General features: G+C 44.2%; 1 protein-coding gene across 1 annotated transcript in view; it reads left to right on the forward strand.

Moving 5' to 3' along the window:
• Positions 1-16,300, forward strand: part of LOC144103246 (tear acid lipase-like protein) — a 163,669-nt gene that overhangs the window by 100,917 nt on the left and 46,452 nt on the right. The window contains exons 5-6 of the mRNA XM_077636020.1: positions 1,034-1,126; positions 5,918-6,070. Of these exons, the coding sequence (XP_077492146.1) occupies positions 1,034-1,126; positions 5,918-6,070 (246 nt within the window). The remainder of the gene's footprint in view (positions 1-1,033; positions 1,127-5,917; positions 6,071-16,300) is intronic.

A 16,300-nucleotide genomic window follows, 5' to 3' on the forward strand; every position in this document is an offset into this window, starting at 1 on the left:
TAGCACAGTGCACTAGGGAGATGTTAGAGTTAATGATATATTAACTTAAAACAAGATGAAAACATGGGAATATTTAGGGCATATAATGTCAGGAAAATATAAACGAAGGATCATGCTGGTACAGGACTAGATTATAAGACAAGGCAAACCTAGCCGGAGGTGGCAGAAAGTCCGGCGTGCGGATAAGATTGCGAAGATAGCGGGTATAAGGTGTCTGCAGCTGCTGCCGGAGAAGCTTCATTAAAGATGAATCGAAGCGGCTTTGTTCTGCTGCAGACGTAGTTAGGCTCATCATAACGATGATGGCTTGCAGTAAAGCAAGCTGAGCAAGATGCTGAGTTGTCGCCAACTAGCCCATGATGACCAGTGATGACCAGTGATGACCGCGATGGGGACTGATGACCTGCACATATGCAGTTCCTGAAGTGAAATGGGAGTGATCTGCGTAGTAATTATTTCTATGTAACTGGTTTACTTCCTGTAATCAGCATATATCTTATGGTACCCGAAAAAAATTAAACTGAGAGCTTTTCCTAAAAATATCTTATCTATCCCAGCTAAAACAACCGGAACAAGCAGCGCGTTGCAAGAAGTTGAGGAAAGGAGGAAAGAAGTTGAGGAAGGATTTAAATTTGCTTAAAGATACATGCAAGTTAGGGCCCGCCATGTGCCCTTAAACTCTGCGAAAGATTAAAGGCGTGCACCTTCAGCGCAACTAATTGTGGTTTTTCTACTGTTCTAGCTTTTATTTTCGAAATAATAATCTAACAATTTTCCATGTGCACGTTTCTGCTGCTTAAATTTCTACCGCCCGTGTAATAAAGAATCAAGTGCCTCTAATAATGCATTTTGTGTTGGTGACCGTGCGCGCAGTTCAAAAATGAGTGAAAAAGATGTAACAGCATGTTTCTGGTCCTTACTGGCAGCTCTTCGATGCTTACTGCAAACTCTAATAACTTAATTCCACCGTACCCCTGTATACATACTTTTTTTCGGTACGAACCGGCTCTAACATGAAGGTTTGATTCTGCAGGTCAATCTTTTTATTGGGTATGCTCCTGTGGGAAATCTAACACACGTGGGGTACCCTGTATCGCTCTTGATGAAATTCAGTGACCCACTTTTGGTAAGTACCACTGAATTGTCCAGGGTAAGTGGAAAAAAATGATATGAGCTTTCTTGCACCCACACGAAAAAATTATGCGTGAAATATGCATACCAACTTGGGATTTGTTGTGAGCAGAATTGTTCATTTCATCTTAAATACCTTGATGTTACTTCATCCTCCTCATCATCAGCCTGACTGCGACCACTGCAGGGCAAAAACCTCTCCCATGTCTCTCCAATTAACCCGGTCCTTTGCGAGCTGCGCCCACCGGATGCCCGCAAACTTCTTAATCTCATCCGCCCACCTAACCTTCCGTTGCCCCCTGCTACGCTTACCTTCTCTTGGAATGCACTCCGTTACCCTTAAGGACCAGCGGTTATTTTGCCTTCGTAGTATATGCCCTGCCCAAGCCAATTTCTTCTCTTGATTTAGACTAGGGTGTCACTAACCGCCTTCGTTCCCTCACTCACTCTGACCGCTCCGGTCTCTTAACGATACACCTGACATTTTTCATTCCATAGTTCACGGCGTTGTCCTTGACTTAAGCTGAATCCTTTTCGCTAGCTTCCATGTTACTGCTCGTAGGTGACTGCCAGTAACGTACAGCTGTTGTACACTTTTCTCTTGAGGGATATTGGTGAACTGCAATTCATGATCTGAGATAACCTGCCATATGCGCTTCATTCCATTCTTATTCCTCGAGTTATTTACCTCTCACGATCGGAATTAGTGGTCACTACCGGCCGTAAGTACACATATTCCTTTAGCACTTGCAGCAGCTTGCTACCAATTGTGAACTGCTATTCCCTTTCTACACTGTTGACCATTACTTTGGTTTTCTGCATGTTAATTTTTAAACCCACCGTTCTGCTCTGATGCCTAACTCATTGCTCATTCTTTGCAATTGATATCCTGAGTGGTCTAGGAATGCAATGTCATCAACGAATGGCAGATTATGTAGGTATTCTTCGTTAACTCTTATCCACACTGTTCCCAATTAAGCTCTTGGAATACCTCCTGTAAACAGGCACTGGACAGCATTGGCCAGATAGTGTCTCCCTGCCTGACGCCCTTCTTTATCGGAATTTCATCGATGACATTACGGAGGACTATGGTAGCTGTGCGTTGTTATAGATATCTTCCATTATTTTCACATAAATGTCTTCTACACTCCGATTCCGAAATGCCTGCATGACCACCGAAGTTTCCACTGAGCCAAATGCTTTCTCCTAATCAATGAACGCTACATGTAAGGGTTGGCTATATTCTGCGCATTTCTCTATCACCTGATTGACAGTGTGAGTATGATCTACCGTGGAAAATTTTTCGCCTGATCATTTGGCTGATTAAACTGTAAGGTTGCCCTGACTCTATTTACCTTTGTATATACCTTGTAGGCAACTGACAGTAATCTGATCGCGATGTAATTTTTAAAGCCCTTGGCGTCTCCTTTATTCTGAATTAAGATTACGTCTGCGTTTTTCCAAGCTTCTGGTACGGTAGAGTTCATAAACCAATGCATATACAGGGCGGCTAGTTTTTCTAGCACAATCTCCCCTCCGTCCTTCAACATATCTGCTGTTACCTGATCCTCATCAGCCGGTATTCCTTTTTGCATTGCTCTTAATGCTTCCTTTACTTCCTCTTTCGTTACTGACACGATGACGCATTGCTGTGCGCTACTGTCTTTCTCGTTAACGTTCCTATCATACTGGCAAGTTTATCGGTTTGTGTAGAAACCTTTGGCTACTTTAACTATATTATCCATATTGCTAATGACATTGCCCTCCTTGTCTCTTAAAGTATACATCTGGTTTGTACTTATTCCTAGATTCCACTTCGCCACTTTTAGGCCGTGTGCTGTGCGATGTCAGTGCACGTTATAGATCTCCAGGTGGTCGAAATTATTCCGGAGCCCTCCACTACGGCACCTAATTCTTCCTTTCTTCTTTCACTCCCTCTCTTATCCCTTCCCTTACGGCGCGGTTCAGGTGTGCAACGATATATGAGACAGATACTGCGCCATTTCCTTTCCCAAAAAACCAATTATTATTATTATTATTAATATTATTATTATTATTATTAATATTTTAGGCTACCTCCGTTCTTTTGAGCATGCTAACTTCTCTCCATATTAATCTTCCTTATGTGGGCTACCTTGCGCTTATTTATTAAATTGGATACCTCTGCTACATTTATTTTTTCTCTAGGGCTAGGCGCCCTGATTCTTTCGTGTTTATTAATCACATCTTTCGTCTCACTGAACCTCACCCTCATCCCTTGTTATTGTAGTCCCGCCATCCGCCATCACTGCATTTTTCACAGGCCATTAGCAACCTCACTCAACCTCACCTCAACCTAATATTGTGATGTTGAGGTCAGGTGGTGAACGTAAGAAGAGATCTAGAAAATTCGAATATGACGAGTCAATTAAAGATCAATCTGCTGAGAATGGTGTGAGTGAAACATGCTAAAATGAAAATAGTGCCTTATAAAAAATAGTTATGCAACTGAGGGTTCCATATTTCATATATGCATAGTGCGCACATACTGTTCAATGTGCATAGAAATAGGACAAACTAGTATTATGTCATGAGAGCACCAAAGTTTTATTTATGCATGCCGTGCAATATCCACTCTCTTCCGGGGTTGGTCGAGGTCTGTGTACTCATATACAGGGTGTTCAAAATTAAGCTTTAACAATTTTTTTAAATAACCGAAATTAGTACAGAAGTCATTTTTCTAAATGAGTACTGCGGCCAGGTTGGCCCAAACAGTAAAAAAACTTGTTATCGTAACATTAATATTTAGCTAAATTCAATAATTAACATTTTATCTACTGAAATAGTGTGCATGTTTATATTGAAAATGAGGCAGTAGCATTCAAAGCCTACTCTATTGTCGACCATTTTAGTAATGCGCCTGTGTCCTGAGATATGCCCGTCTAAATGTTCAGCACTATCCGTCTAATTCAGCATGCGATATCGCTGCACTTGACATGAAACTCCTCCCTGATGTGACGAAGATGCGTTGTGTGTGACGCTTCGACTGACAAGAATACGGATCTACAGGCGGCGGTTATAGTTTCAAGCCTTGGCCAGCAGAGTGATATTGCTGCGCTAGACCGCATGCGAAACCGAGAGCGGCACCACTTTGTGTCACCCACTAAAGAAGCAGTCGCTTAAAGAAACAGCGCTGGCCCCATGCCGGCCGAACAGTGGTTCTTTGCTTTCGCGGGCCGAGAACGATAAGTTATCACCGACGACTGCAACTCCACATTCATGTCAGGCGGAGCGTCATACGCAACAGCTGCGCTGCACCGGGGAGGAGCCCCGTGGTGAGTGCCGCAGTCCCGCATGGGTAGTTACACAGATTGGACAGCCTGAATTTTAAGACCTGCATACCTCAGGACACAGGCACCTTACTAAAATTGTATAAGACTGAATAGTCTTTGAATGTCATTGCCTCTTTGGTTTCAATATAAATATGCGGCTTAATGTTGTAAATAAAAACTTAATTATTTAACTTAGTTAATTAGCAATGTTACTGTGAGAACTTTTCTCACTATTTCTGTTCGCCTTACCGTGCATTGTAAAATGCTCAGGAAATACGTAAAAAGTCTAAAATAGATGTGAGAGGAAGCCCGAACCGAAATATAGCTCCGCTATCTTACCTGTCAGTAAGACACCTGCGAAAGACAAGTTAAATCGAACAGGGCTGCAGCTATCGTCAGCTGCGGCAAATATACCGAGAGCACTGTCTTGGCTCCAACCGCCAACACTTCGCCGCACTGGCAACAGCCCAAGCAGCGCTGTTGAGCGTTCGTGGTAAGTGTGCTGACGACACGTACGCTTCGTTCAAAATTTACAACTTTCTGAATGTAGATTTAATGCCCTGGCGCACTTTTTGACAACCCAGACTACAAGAAGAGAAAGAAATTGTACGGGAGCAGAAATATGGTTCCACGGCCTCCTTCCTGACGCATGCGCCATATCGATATTAAAACCAGGAATCTCATCGAAACGCTTCCAGTTGAAGTCTATTATTTTTCTTACTAACAACTACGGAAACATCACCTAGCAGGCACAGCGTCATTGTTATCGGAGCATGACAATCTGGTGTGTACATTGTTTAAAGCGAAAGCTCCACTTCACGAGCAGAGCTGCCAAAGCCGTTTTCTCCGTTGAAACCTGACCTTGAATTGGTTTTGTGAGCCTAAATGAAGTCAATAAATAAATACAAAAGAAAAGAATATAGCCACGACTTGGTTCCGAAGCCGCGGCGGCACAAACAGATCAGCTTCGCTGGCCACTGCGCGAAAGCACTATGCTATCGCCGCAGCAGGTCGCGCGTTCTGTCAAACACCAACACTCTCGCGCTGTGCATTGCACGTCGTCGTCTTCATCAAGTAATACTACTTTTTGAAACCTGGAAAGAATTCACCTTGGCGCAAGTAAAACCACACACACAAAGGAAAGACAAGGAGACAACGCAACCTTTTTGTGTGTGTGGTTTTACTTGCGCCAAGGTGGATTCTTTCCAAGTTTCAAAAATTCTTAACCAACTTGCCCAGCAACATGCCTTACCGAAGTAATACTACTCTCGAACTAATATCGTTGGCAGACGTGCGGACGACTCAGCAAAGCAAAACCGTGAGCAAGCTAGGATAAACACATGCGTTCGCACGTCTACTTAGTTTAACTACGTTAACCCTACCAATTTTTCTCAACCTCCTCACCAAAGATTTTGTAAGAGTTTCATTCCAGACGTGTAGCTCACATCTCATGTGCACGCCTCTTTCTATTGCAGCTTCTCTTCGATCCGATGAAGACTGGTGGTTACCTGACACTGCCTGGTGCCTCAAAAGACGCCGCTGAGCTCGCGTGCTCTGTTCTAAATGGGCAGCCTTGCTCTCTGGGGTTCTTTCTCACACTTTTGAACAGCCCTAAACAGCTGAACAAGGTAAAGGTCACGACATTCAGCCACCTGCGGCCAATCTGGCAACCAGGGAGAAATAGCGCTTCGAAGGAAAAAGTGGTTTGCGTAACAACATGTGTCTACAGGTGCGCGGTAAAGACTTACGGCAGTTTCCAAGCATCACCATTTCAATCTCCTAGGTTGCATTCGCCACATATACTATGAGAAAAAGAGTCAGCCAGTGACTCCGCGTTCCGCAGCGCAATGTCACTTTAGTCGTGTGCCCTGGACGCGTGATTGGGCTTTTAAATTATCAGACCGGGGGAGTTTACATCGAAAAGTATTTGCGCTTCTCTTAAGTTTCGTTGGTATCTCTTAAATCCGTTTTCATTTTACCAAGTGTATGTTTTGCATAAGGACAAACTACAGCAAGGATATGCATAAAGTATTCAGTAAAATAAAAAAACACCACAGGTAAAAGAAAGGGCAGTAATTATATATGGAGTTTCGCAGGATGTAAGCTATGCTACAGAAGGAAGACAGTGCAAGGCACTCAGAACGGGTTCTTCTTGTGAGAGGTGAGGTAACTGTCTCGCGGAGTGCTGAACGATCTGTGTATGAAGCGATGTCGTGAGGCAGTGAATTGTATAGTTTTACTGCGTTAGGAAGGGATGAGTTCTTGATAGCAGACGCTTGACCTCTTATGTGTGCTATCGGGTTATAGTGGATAAGGCAGGAGGGCATTCATAATGTGGTGATTTTGTGTGATATGGAATAATGTGTAAATATTAGGCATAATGCCTGGCGTAACTGACACTAAATTTACGTTTATTAGGGGCTAATTGTTCATTTGGTCACACCAAGCAGATGATTAAACCCTGACAAAACTGTATAATAAAGATATTTCTTTGTGGATAATCTTGATTCCCGGTATTTATTTTCTTGAATGGGTTTGCAAGGTCGCGATTGCAAGATTGCTGGCAGACGAACATACAGATGAGAACTAGTCACTTAGAACTTAGGTGGCTGATTAGTGCTAACTGGTTCGTTGTGTATTTGAATCCGGTTAGTGTTATCTACAGGTGAGAGGGTACACCATAATTTGAGGTGATTTGATCTCGGAATGGATAGAAAGTCAAACCAAAAAAAATTGTCCTTCGTGGAAATAAGTTCGTTTAAACATTTTTGCGCACGAATGCTGCATCCTTGACATACTTCTTGTCTCCTGTTTAGTTTGGCAGATGATAAAGTCGCTTTTTTATTTAGATTTAGATTATGAGCAAACTGCCTACCGTGGGAGGTGGCAGTAAAAATAAATAATTGCTTCCGGGACATATCTCTGGCAGAGCAACCGGGTTCTAAAGTTCGTTATATCCGAGCCTTTCCTAATGCTAACGCTTTAATAACTTCGCGAAACGGTGAGTGGGAATCAAGTCGTTCACTATTTTCCTGTAGAGATATTTTTCCACCAGTAGCAGCATCATATTTTTTTGTAATTGCAAGCTTAATCTGCCAGTTCAAAACAAAAATTATTTCCACGATCTATCGGGCATTTAGTTCAGAAGCCCCAGCCTTTTAGTATAGCTTTTTTCATAAAATATGACTTTTTGCACAAAATTTTTCCCATTCCTCAAGAACATCTGCCGCTAGTGTATTGCACTGAAGAGCTGATAAAGTGTCTGTCTTAAGGCATCAATATGCTGTTAGGCAGAAAACTATTTAATTTTGATGGGAACGAAAAATGACATATCAAGGGATTGTTATTTACCTATTTAATTGGAGACCGCATATTGAAATGTAATAATAATTGTAAACATTTTATTTGTAGTAAGGTTTATATACATCTCATGCACGCATAGGATGGGGGAGCACCATTGGAAAATCTCTCATAGCGACATGAGAAGGCCGCAGGGCACCAAAGAGTTCGGAAGGTAGCTTCATACGAGGTGCAAATGTGCACAAAATATTACAGGTAAAAGCCGCGAAAGTAAGGTTATGCTGTGTATAATAATCGGACAAGGTACGAGCAGCAAATAAAGAGTATGAGCACCTCAACTTGTGTACGTGGTGGAAAGTCGAATGCCGAACTGGAATATTAATTCGAGGAATTCTTTCGGTTCCTTGGAGGGTGAACGGCTGGAAACAGAGACGGTGGCCTGGTTTACACGTGCACGGTTCAAATATCTACACTGAAAAATTCACGAATTGTAATAGATACCTTTGTTGCCTGTTAGCGCGTTAGAGAATCAGCGAAAAACGTGTCGCTGCCCGACGTTGCTCAGGCACGACCAGTTTAGTCAAAAGTTTGTACTCGTGATACATGACCGCATATGATAAAACGTTTTTGACCGCAATTAGCCTTCCATCGCCCTTCTGGTCATGCCGATAATGACGATGTGACACGTAATTAACATTTGGAGGAAGCACCAAATTACCACTGACGCCTTAATGAAACTACGTTTCATTAGCTAAAAAAAGCCGGCGTCAGTGTCGTCGATAAGGCTGTGAAGTTGTCCTCGCTTTACTATTACGCCTCATATGCTAAGGCAAAGGACGGGAGTGATTTACCGGCTTAACATGTTTCTAGGGGCGTCAATCGGTTGTTTCTGATTAGTTGCCGAGAAGCCAGTGGTGTAACCTCGACCAGATAGTCCAGATAGTTATTTTATTAACGCAATTAGCTATCAAAGCCGAGTCTTATAACATAACATATCTTAACAGCGCTTGTTTCTTGTCCTTTCTTCGTCTGTGTTTGCATGCTTTGGCGCTGATTCGTTTCCTAGCTTCAAACTTTGGAGGACGCTTAAGCTTCGTCTTTAAGAGTTGAGACGTGACAGCGTGTTGCAGCGTTGGCAAGGAGTGCACGGAACGCTATCGCCCGTTCGGCGCGATGCGTGGCCCATTAGACAATTTAAGGAAAGGACGCCTGTCTCACATATCTCGGTGGACACCAGAACCGGGCCGTAAGAGATGCAAAATAAAATGAAGATGGGTTTTAATGAAAGTAAATAATGCCTGTCTCACATATTTCGCTGGACACCCGTACCGCGCCGTAGGGAAGGAAAATCTCTTCTCTTACGGCGCGGTTCAGGTGACCACCAAGATGCGCCATTTTTCACTCACGGCCAGTCTAACTTTCAGTTTACATCCACTGGCTAGGACGCGTTTTTTTTTCAGGTTCTAAGTTAACAATAATTGGTTTTTGGGGAAAGGAAATGGCGCAGTATCTGTCTCATACATCGGTGGACACCTGAGCCGCGCCATAAGGGAAGGGATAAAGGAGGGAGTGAAAGAAGAAAGGAAGAAAGAGCTGCCGTAGTGGTGGACTCCGGAATAATTTCGACCACCTGGGGATCTTTAACGTGCACTGACATCGCACAGCACACGGGCACATCACGTTACCATCAAAATTTTCTTTGTGGCAGGCACGTTTCATGCTTCTTGAGTCTATCTGCAACAGTTGATTCAAGGAAAGTGGCAAGATTTTGGCTCCTTCTTAGATCCAGGGATCATATTCGAAGTCGCAGAGACCTAGGAAGAGCAAGTTATTAAGGCGAAAGCCTTTAATTGCTCATGCTCGCGTCCGTCCGTCCGTCCGTCCGTCCGTTACGCTCTTCAACTCGATAAGAAAAAAATATTTGTGCATGATGGGATTCGAACCACCAACGTTTCGTTCCGCAGCCGACCGTACTAACGACTTCCTGCTCATGCATATTTTTTTCCTTGTTGCCCTGCCATCGCATATGTAGTTATCGTTGTCTAGGTTGTCGTTGTTTGCAGAAAGGCGTCGAATCAGACGGATGCCTCCCAAACGCATTTAAGATTTACAAAGAACTGTGGACATAATTCACATCATAACCACACATCAGCGACACAAGCAGCAACGCTGCGCTAAAGGCTTTCGCCTCACCGCAATTTAGGGCAACAAAGTGCCCCCCTGAATTTTTCGTCGCATTACACTGCCAGCATCAATATTTGTGGCCTTCAGGCCTAAAAACAACAAAACAAGTGCAAACAGATGACAACGGACACGCGAAAAGCTACATGTTAAATGCTTTTATTTCTATTTATTGCCACCTCTGTACACTTGTTTTGTTGTTTTTAGCAGTTGTGAAGGTTCATCCTTCCTTATTTCCGAGCAGAGCACGGACCTCTCACTTTGCCTTACTGTGCATCTTGAATCTGTTTCTGTTGTGTGTTACGGAGGTATAGTATGGAATGCTGTCTTTCCGAAATGAAAACAACAGTTGACAGTCAGCGCAGGTATTGTGCATCTATCAGTCCATCCCGTCTTCGTGCTGTTGCCATCATCATCGTTAAGCGATAAGCCCGAGTAATCGCACTTTGAAGCTAATTTCGCTTGCTTCGTTTATTTTTGTGGAGGGGGGGGGGGGGAGGTGTTCGAATTGTGTTCTGACAATTTCAACTCATCTGCACTTTTTATTAGTGCAAATATTAAAATTTAATGGTTCAATTAGCGCGTTGTGTGCCTTTCTATAGGGATGTCATCAATGTATTTATACTTATTGGCACAGAGATAAGCCTTCAGTTGACTATAGCCAGCACTGTGTTTGTTTCCTCGTCTCCTGTGCCCTTCTGGGTTACGCTGTTCGATATAGGACGCTTAACTAACTACCCCTCAAAAACGTTCTAGCAGCACAGCCAGTTTTTTAGATCAACGATATTCTACCACAACATAATACCGATCTTAAAAGCATTTACTTCTTGCTTTCATATTTGGCTAATGAAGCTCAACATTAATAAATGGACGTCTATGAGAACTTCCAGCAATGTATCTAATGAAGTACATAGTGATTATTCGCTTGGTAATGCTCTACTAACCCAGGTTCCCTCTTACAAGTGCATTGCTGTGCATATCTGTAGTAAACCTTTCCTTGCAAGCTCACTAGACTAAACTACAAACAACGCCAGCCGAACACTTCGTTATTGATGATGGTACTTTTCGGTGGCCCCCATTAACAGAGCACTAGTCAGGCTAAAACTCAAATGTGCAGTTATTAGTACGTGATCATCGCTAATTGTGAGCATGGAATCAATCTACAGTCGGCCGTCCATTTGATTCTTTTAAACTATTCGACAGCTCCAAGCGTAACTCTAATAAAATCGAATATAAACTTGCCATATCTTTCAGTTAATCACAGAATGACGGGAAGATGTCTTTTGCACAAAATCTACCATTCTAAACCTAATCTCAGGGATTCGCTACTTGTACCGCCATCATGCATTTAATCCCGCAGCGACCGGCCGTTCAAGGTTGATGTGCCCAGCATTAGCAACAATTAACATTTCTGTTTATTCATCCCCAAGGCATGCAAGGAAGTGAACCACCTCCACTACAAATGACGACCTTTTTAAAAATGCTGTTACGGATGATATTGTAGCGTGGTTTGTTATTTTGACTGTCTCCTTTCTGTAATTCTCCGGCCCTGAGAGTAAATAAATACACAAACTGCATGCCGCCGGTGGCATCCGAATCCACGATTTCCGCGTGTCGCGTACGTTGCTCTGCCCTATAGTGTTCAAGAAAAAGAAACATCAGATAGTGCCCTCCTAAGTTGCATTGACAGCAGGCTTCTCTCATGTCCATACCGTAATGTGGTTCCCACTTCCCTACAATTTAGTGCGCAGAATCTTAGCGACAGCCTCGGTTCTCCACAGGTAGCATTTGTGGGTTCTGGAACAGATGCCACCCTACCGAGATTTCCTTCTACGTGGCACTGATGATATGACAGGATGACCGCTAATATGGTCAGGCTTGGCACCCAGAGACACTGTCAATCTTCCGAAAGTAGAAGGTTAGACAGCCACTGCCGCAGTTTGTCTGTAAAGGCATGCTTATGAGATACAGTGGTCGCGGCTTCTGATCCCACCGGTGGAAAGCTTTATTTTTTCTACTTTCCGTAAAATGCCTTCAATTTAAATAATCATTACGCTACTAATTTCCCACTTTGATAAACACCACTGACAATAAAAATTCCCCTATGCTTTCCTTGCTTTCAAATAGTGTTGCCTTCTTTGATATATGTATATCGCAACGAGCCCCCCACTTGACTGCCATTTTGTGCTTAACTGAGAGAACTCTTTAAGAGCTAAGAGCGCATAAAATTTATCGGACACTCACCAGGGGCTCAAAACAAGTACCGTATTTTCCGCATTGTAGTCAACCCTCGGTATATAGTCCGCAAGGGTGGGGGGTTGGGGGGGGATTTTGGTCTATGTTTTTGCTTAGTTAGTCCGTACACAGTGCATAATTTGCTGGGACAAATTTCGGCTGACAAAAAGTAAATAAGTTTTTTAGAAAGTACGATGTTTAAGGAAGGCAGCCTAGATTTTCAGACTTTTCAAGGACGCAGTCGCCATCCGCGCACTTCGTTCACCGTTATCAATTTTTTTTCTCGCCTCCTGCTCTGTTTGACTTCTCTTCTTGCGCATACTGCAACACACAGATCTCGAATCGTGCCAGGTCAGAAAAGATGAATTCTTTGGAGAGATTCATCATGATACGACTTGAGGTTTTATAGGCTCTTCCCTCTTTATAGACATCGCAACGGACCCTCAAGGACTACGACACCAATGGAGTTATTCATAGCTGTTTTCCGCATACACTCAAAAACTCAAGCACTGCCAGCAGCATTTGCATGTGTATCGAAGCTGATTCTATATTGCAGGTAATTTCGCTATATGATTTAGCACCGCAATATGTCGCAGCCGCCCTCTGGTCCCGTTTTCTCTTTACTTTGGCAGCCACGCTGAGCTTCTTCGGCTATCAGAAACGAAGAATGAAATCATGTTGAGTCCGCGGACTATCGACTACTAAATCATGTTTCATTCGGTTTGGAAATAAAGCCGGCTTACGGAAATCTCCCCCTTTAAATTTTACGATAGATAGTTCTTCGATTCCTGAGGTAGAACCTGTTCGTATTTTTGGCCTTCTCTTTCATACGTCTGGAACTGGAACCCCGTGGCTGACAGCCACCCGTAAATCGGCTCATGCTTCTCTAGGTCTGATTCCTCGCCCAGCTATGCCCACTGGTGGAGCGCGTGAGCATACAGCCCGCCAGCTTGTGGGCTCCATCCTTCAATCACGGATAATATATCAAGCACAATTTCAACGTCTCACCCGCAGACAGTGCGACTCCCTAGAAGCTATCAATCGTGAGGATATGCGCGTCATAACATATCTGCCTCGTTTAACACCCATACCTGTGCTACAGGAGTTCGCCCAGCTTAATACACTCAGTGAACTCATCGACCAACGGGTGGCAAACAGAGCCCACGAACAGTCCCTCCAACTTCATCTTTTAAAGGCACTTCCTCCGTGGTCATACTGTCAGCTCGCAGAGAATCGCCCCACTTTTCCCCGTCGGTATCAGCCGCGTATCTGCCTGAAGGGTGCATATTGTACACGTGTGTAGAACATACTGCAGAGAGGGGAGTTACTGCTGTGTATAGTCCCTCCCAGCCGCATCTCAACTTTCGCGCGACGTATACCGTGGACACGTGCGCTACCCTGGCATTGGACATTCAAGCCATTTACATTGCCATTGCATCCCTTCCACTCGTTCCCTCATTCAATACAGTTCATATTTACAACGGCTTCCTCGCCATCCTTAAACCGCTGAAGGCGGTTCGACGCACATGCGAGATTACACAATGAATTCATGTGCTCTGCGAAAAGTGCTGATATCCTGTGATCATACACTGGATTCGCGGCCATGCTCAGGAGCCACGTAACATTCAAGCGGACGCTGTGACTCACCTTGACACACCAGACGACCCGCCACCTTCCCTTCTTCCCCAGATCCGTTCCTGTTCCATGTCTCCGATTCCCAAATTCTTCGCTAGCGAATACGCGCCCCAATTCCACCGGGTTCGCCCCCTCTCCCTCGTAGTTTTACTCGGCAGGAGGAGGTATTCGTGCGCCGGATTCGTGTAGGGGCACCTCTGGCACTATCTGCCCGCCATCGGTGGCCTACATAAGATCTGCCAGCAACTGAGAGATGCCCTCACTGTGGCGTTGCACAGGACAATTTTGATGTGCGGCACTTGTTGTGGACGAACCCAGCGACGGCTGCGGGGCTGTGGTGCAACCGTGAACGTGACTATGGGAAGGGGACTATGAACAATCATTTCATCAGCAACCACTGCGACTACCTAAGCGCAACGGGCCTTCACTCCTTCTTTCAACTTGCTATATACTGCATTCCTTGCCCCTTTCTCAACTTATGAATCATGGCACACTTCTCGAAAAAAAAAGACAATAGCCCGACGGTATTTAGAGCTGATCATCAAGTTGACTTCAAAGGTGATAGAAGCGTCGAGTTAAGGAGAGTCAGTAAGCGGTAATATTAATTTGCCTTCAAGAACGCTGTCTCCTGCAGAATAGTTGTAGTAAACCGGTGGTGGTTTACGCTTCATATGCTGTGAATTCAACATTCCTGGCATGCAGCTCCACTCTTTATGGTTTCTTTAGAGCGGTGGCTCTACTCAAGGCACCAACCCCGCTCAACATCACGTGAGCAGTTCACTGTCTGAGTTTGACCTTCAGCCTAGCCATACTCTAATTGCGCGTGGATAAAAAAGGAGGCAGAAAAAGAAACAGTCCACGACTGCGACTTGAAGCTGTGGTGGCGCGAAAAGATAGGTTTCACAGGACGCTGCGTGAGACTACTTGGCTATCGCCACAGTTTTTCACTGCGTGGAAATCAAACCCGCAGAGCTGCTAAATACTTTACGTACACGCATACTATTCCGCGACGCAGACACACATCCTCATCTCTTCGTACACTGCACTTAACTTGCACATCAAAATTGCAGCAGACATTCAAATGCGTCAAGAATAGGAAACCATTGAGGCGGCTAGTCCTGCAGAGCATAAAACCCCCTCACCAAGGCGCACTGTCACTGAACAGAGACGTAGGTGAATGAGGCATGTCGATCCAACATAACGTTCTTCTACGACCTAAAAAGTCCAATCAGTATAAACAGATCGCATGTCATCCCGGAGACTTTAAGGAAAGACAAGGAGCTATAGTGTAAGGCAAGATCTCAATGTCCTTTTTGATTGTCCGTTGAAGTACGTCGCATAAAAACACTGCGTTACGGCATCACGCAAAGCAATTATCGATTGTCTCTGCTCGGCTGCACAGGCGACAGTTCACCGACCATCGCACGAAAATCGCGTTGGCGCGAAGCCAAGCAATGACGGTTGAAGTCGAAGTGTGGAGTTTAAAAGAAGGATTCTGCAGTAAATTCAGTATATATTCGCTGAACTTGTTTTAATGCACTAGAACCCACAAAAACAAAGGTAAGCCTGCCGATACACAAGCACAGGGAATAGATATTCTATTATTACTTGTGTCGTCGGCCACCTGGACAGCTCAAATTAAATATTGCAAAGAGAAGCGAAAAGTCAGGTAATCAAAGATATCAGCGACCTCCTTCAAGAAACCTCGTGAACCTCCCGCACGGCCATAACAAGTCGAAGCAAACAGATAAACCAGACGACAACTCAGTCGTCCCCTATCGGAAAACAGAACAGAAGATTTTCTGTTGTCGCCGCATATTTTCCTGTTGTACTTTGCGACTTCAGAACAGAAGAAATTTTTGTAGTAACAACAGTATTTTCTGTAGCATTGAGCAGTCTTGTGTCGTAACAATAAAGTGAGCCCTGTCGCAACAACAGAGAACTTCGCAATAGTACAGAAAAATCTGTTGTAACGACAGGACGACGAAAACCATTGTTGTGTTTTGGGATCGGCTCTGTAAGATTTTGGGATCGCTTGCAGCTCTGAAGAAGAATGACCGTGAAACGAGCTGGTGATCAAACAAGTGAACAAAGCCGGCTCTTTAGTCTCGAGAGAAACAAATTGTGTGTACGCATACGCTCCTGTTGAGAGCGCCAAACAAAGGTCGCGTATAGGCTGAACAGCGCTTGTAAGTTCTTCGCAGAGTGTACCCCTTGCAACGCATAGAAAAAGTGTGAAGCCAAGAAGATGTTGCAAACTTGTGTCCGAGCAAAAATTGAGACCCCCGGCAGACCCAACCACGCCTGCGTTTGGCGCCTCACCGAAAGAGTTTGGCTCCCAAGGAGGCAATTTGTTCCAAACCTGATGAAACGGAACTCCATTATACTGTAGAGAATCAGAGTTCCAGCTTATGCCACCAAAACGATTAAGTTTCGTACTCCAGTAACCCAACCATAATCCTTTAAGTTTTTCCACATTTACAGCCGCGGCAGAGACGTGACAGAAC

This window comes from Amblyomma americanum, chromosome 9 (assembly GCF_052857255.1).
Source record: "Amblyomma americanum isolate KBUSLIRL-KWMA chromosome 9, ASM5285725v1, whole genome shotgun sequence".
NCBI classification, from domain to species: Eukaryota; Metazoa; Arthropoda; class Arachnida; order Ixodida; family Ixodidae; genus Amblyomma; species Amblyomma americanum.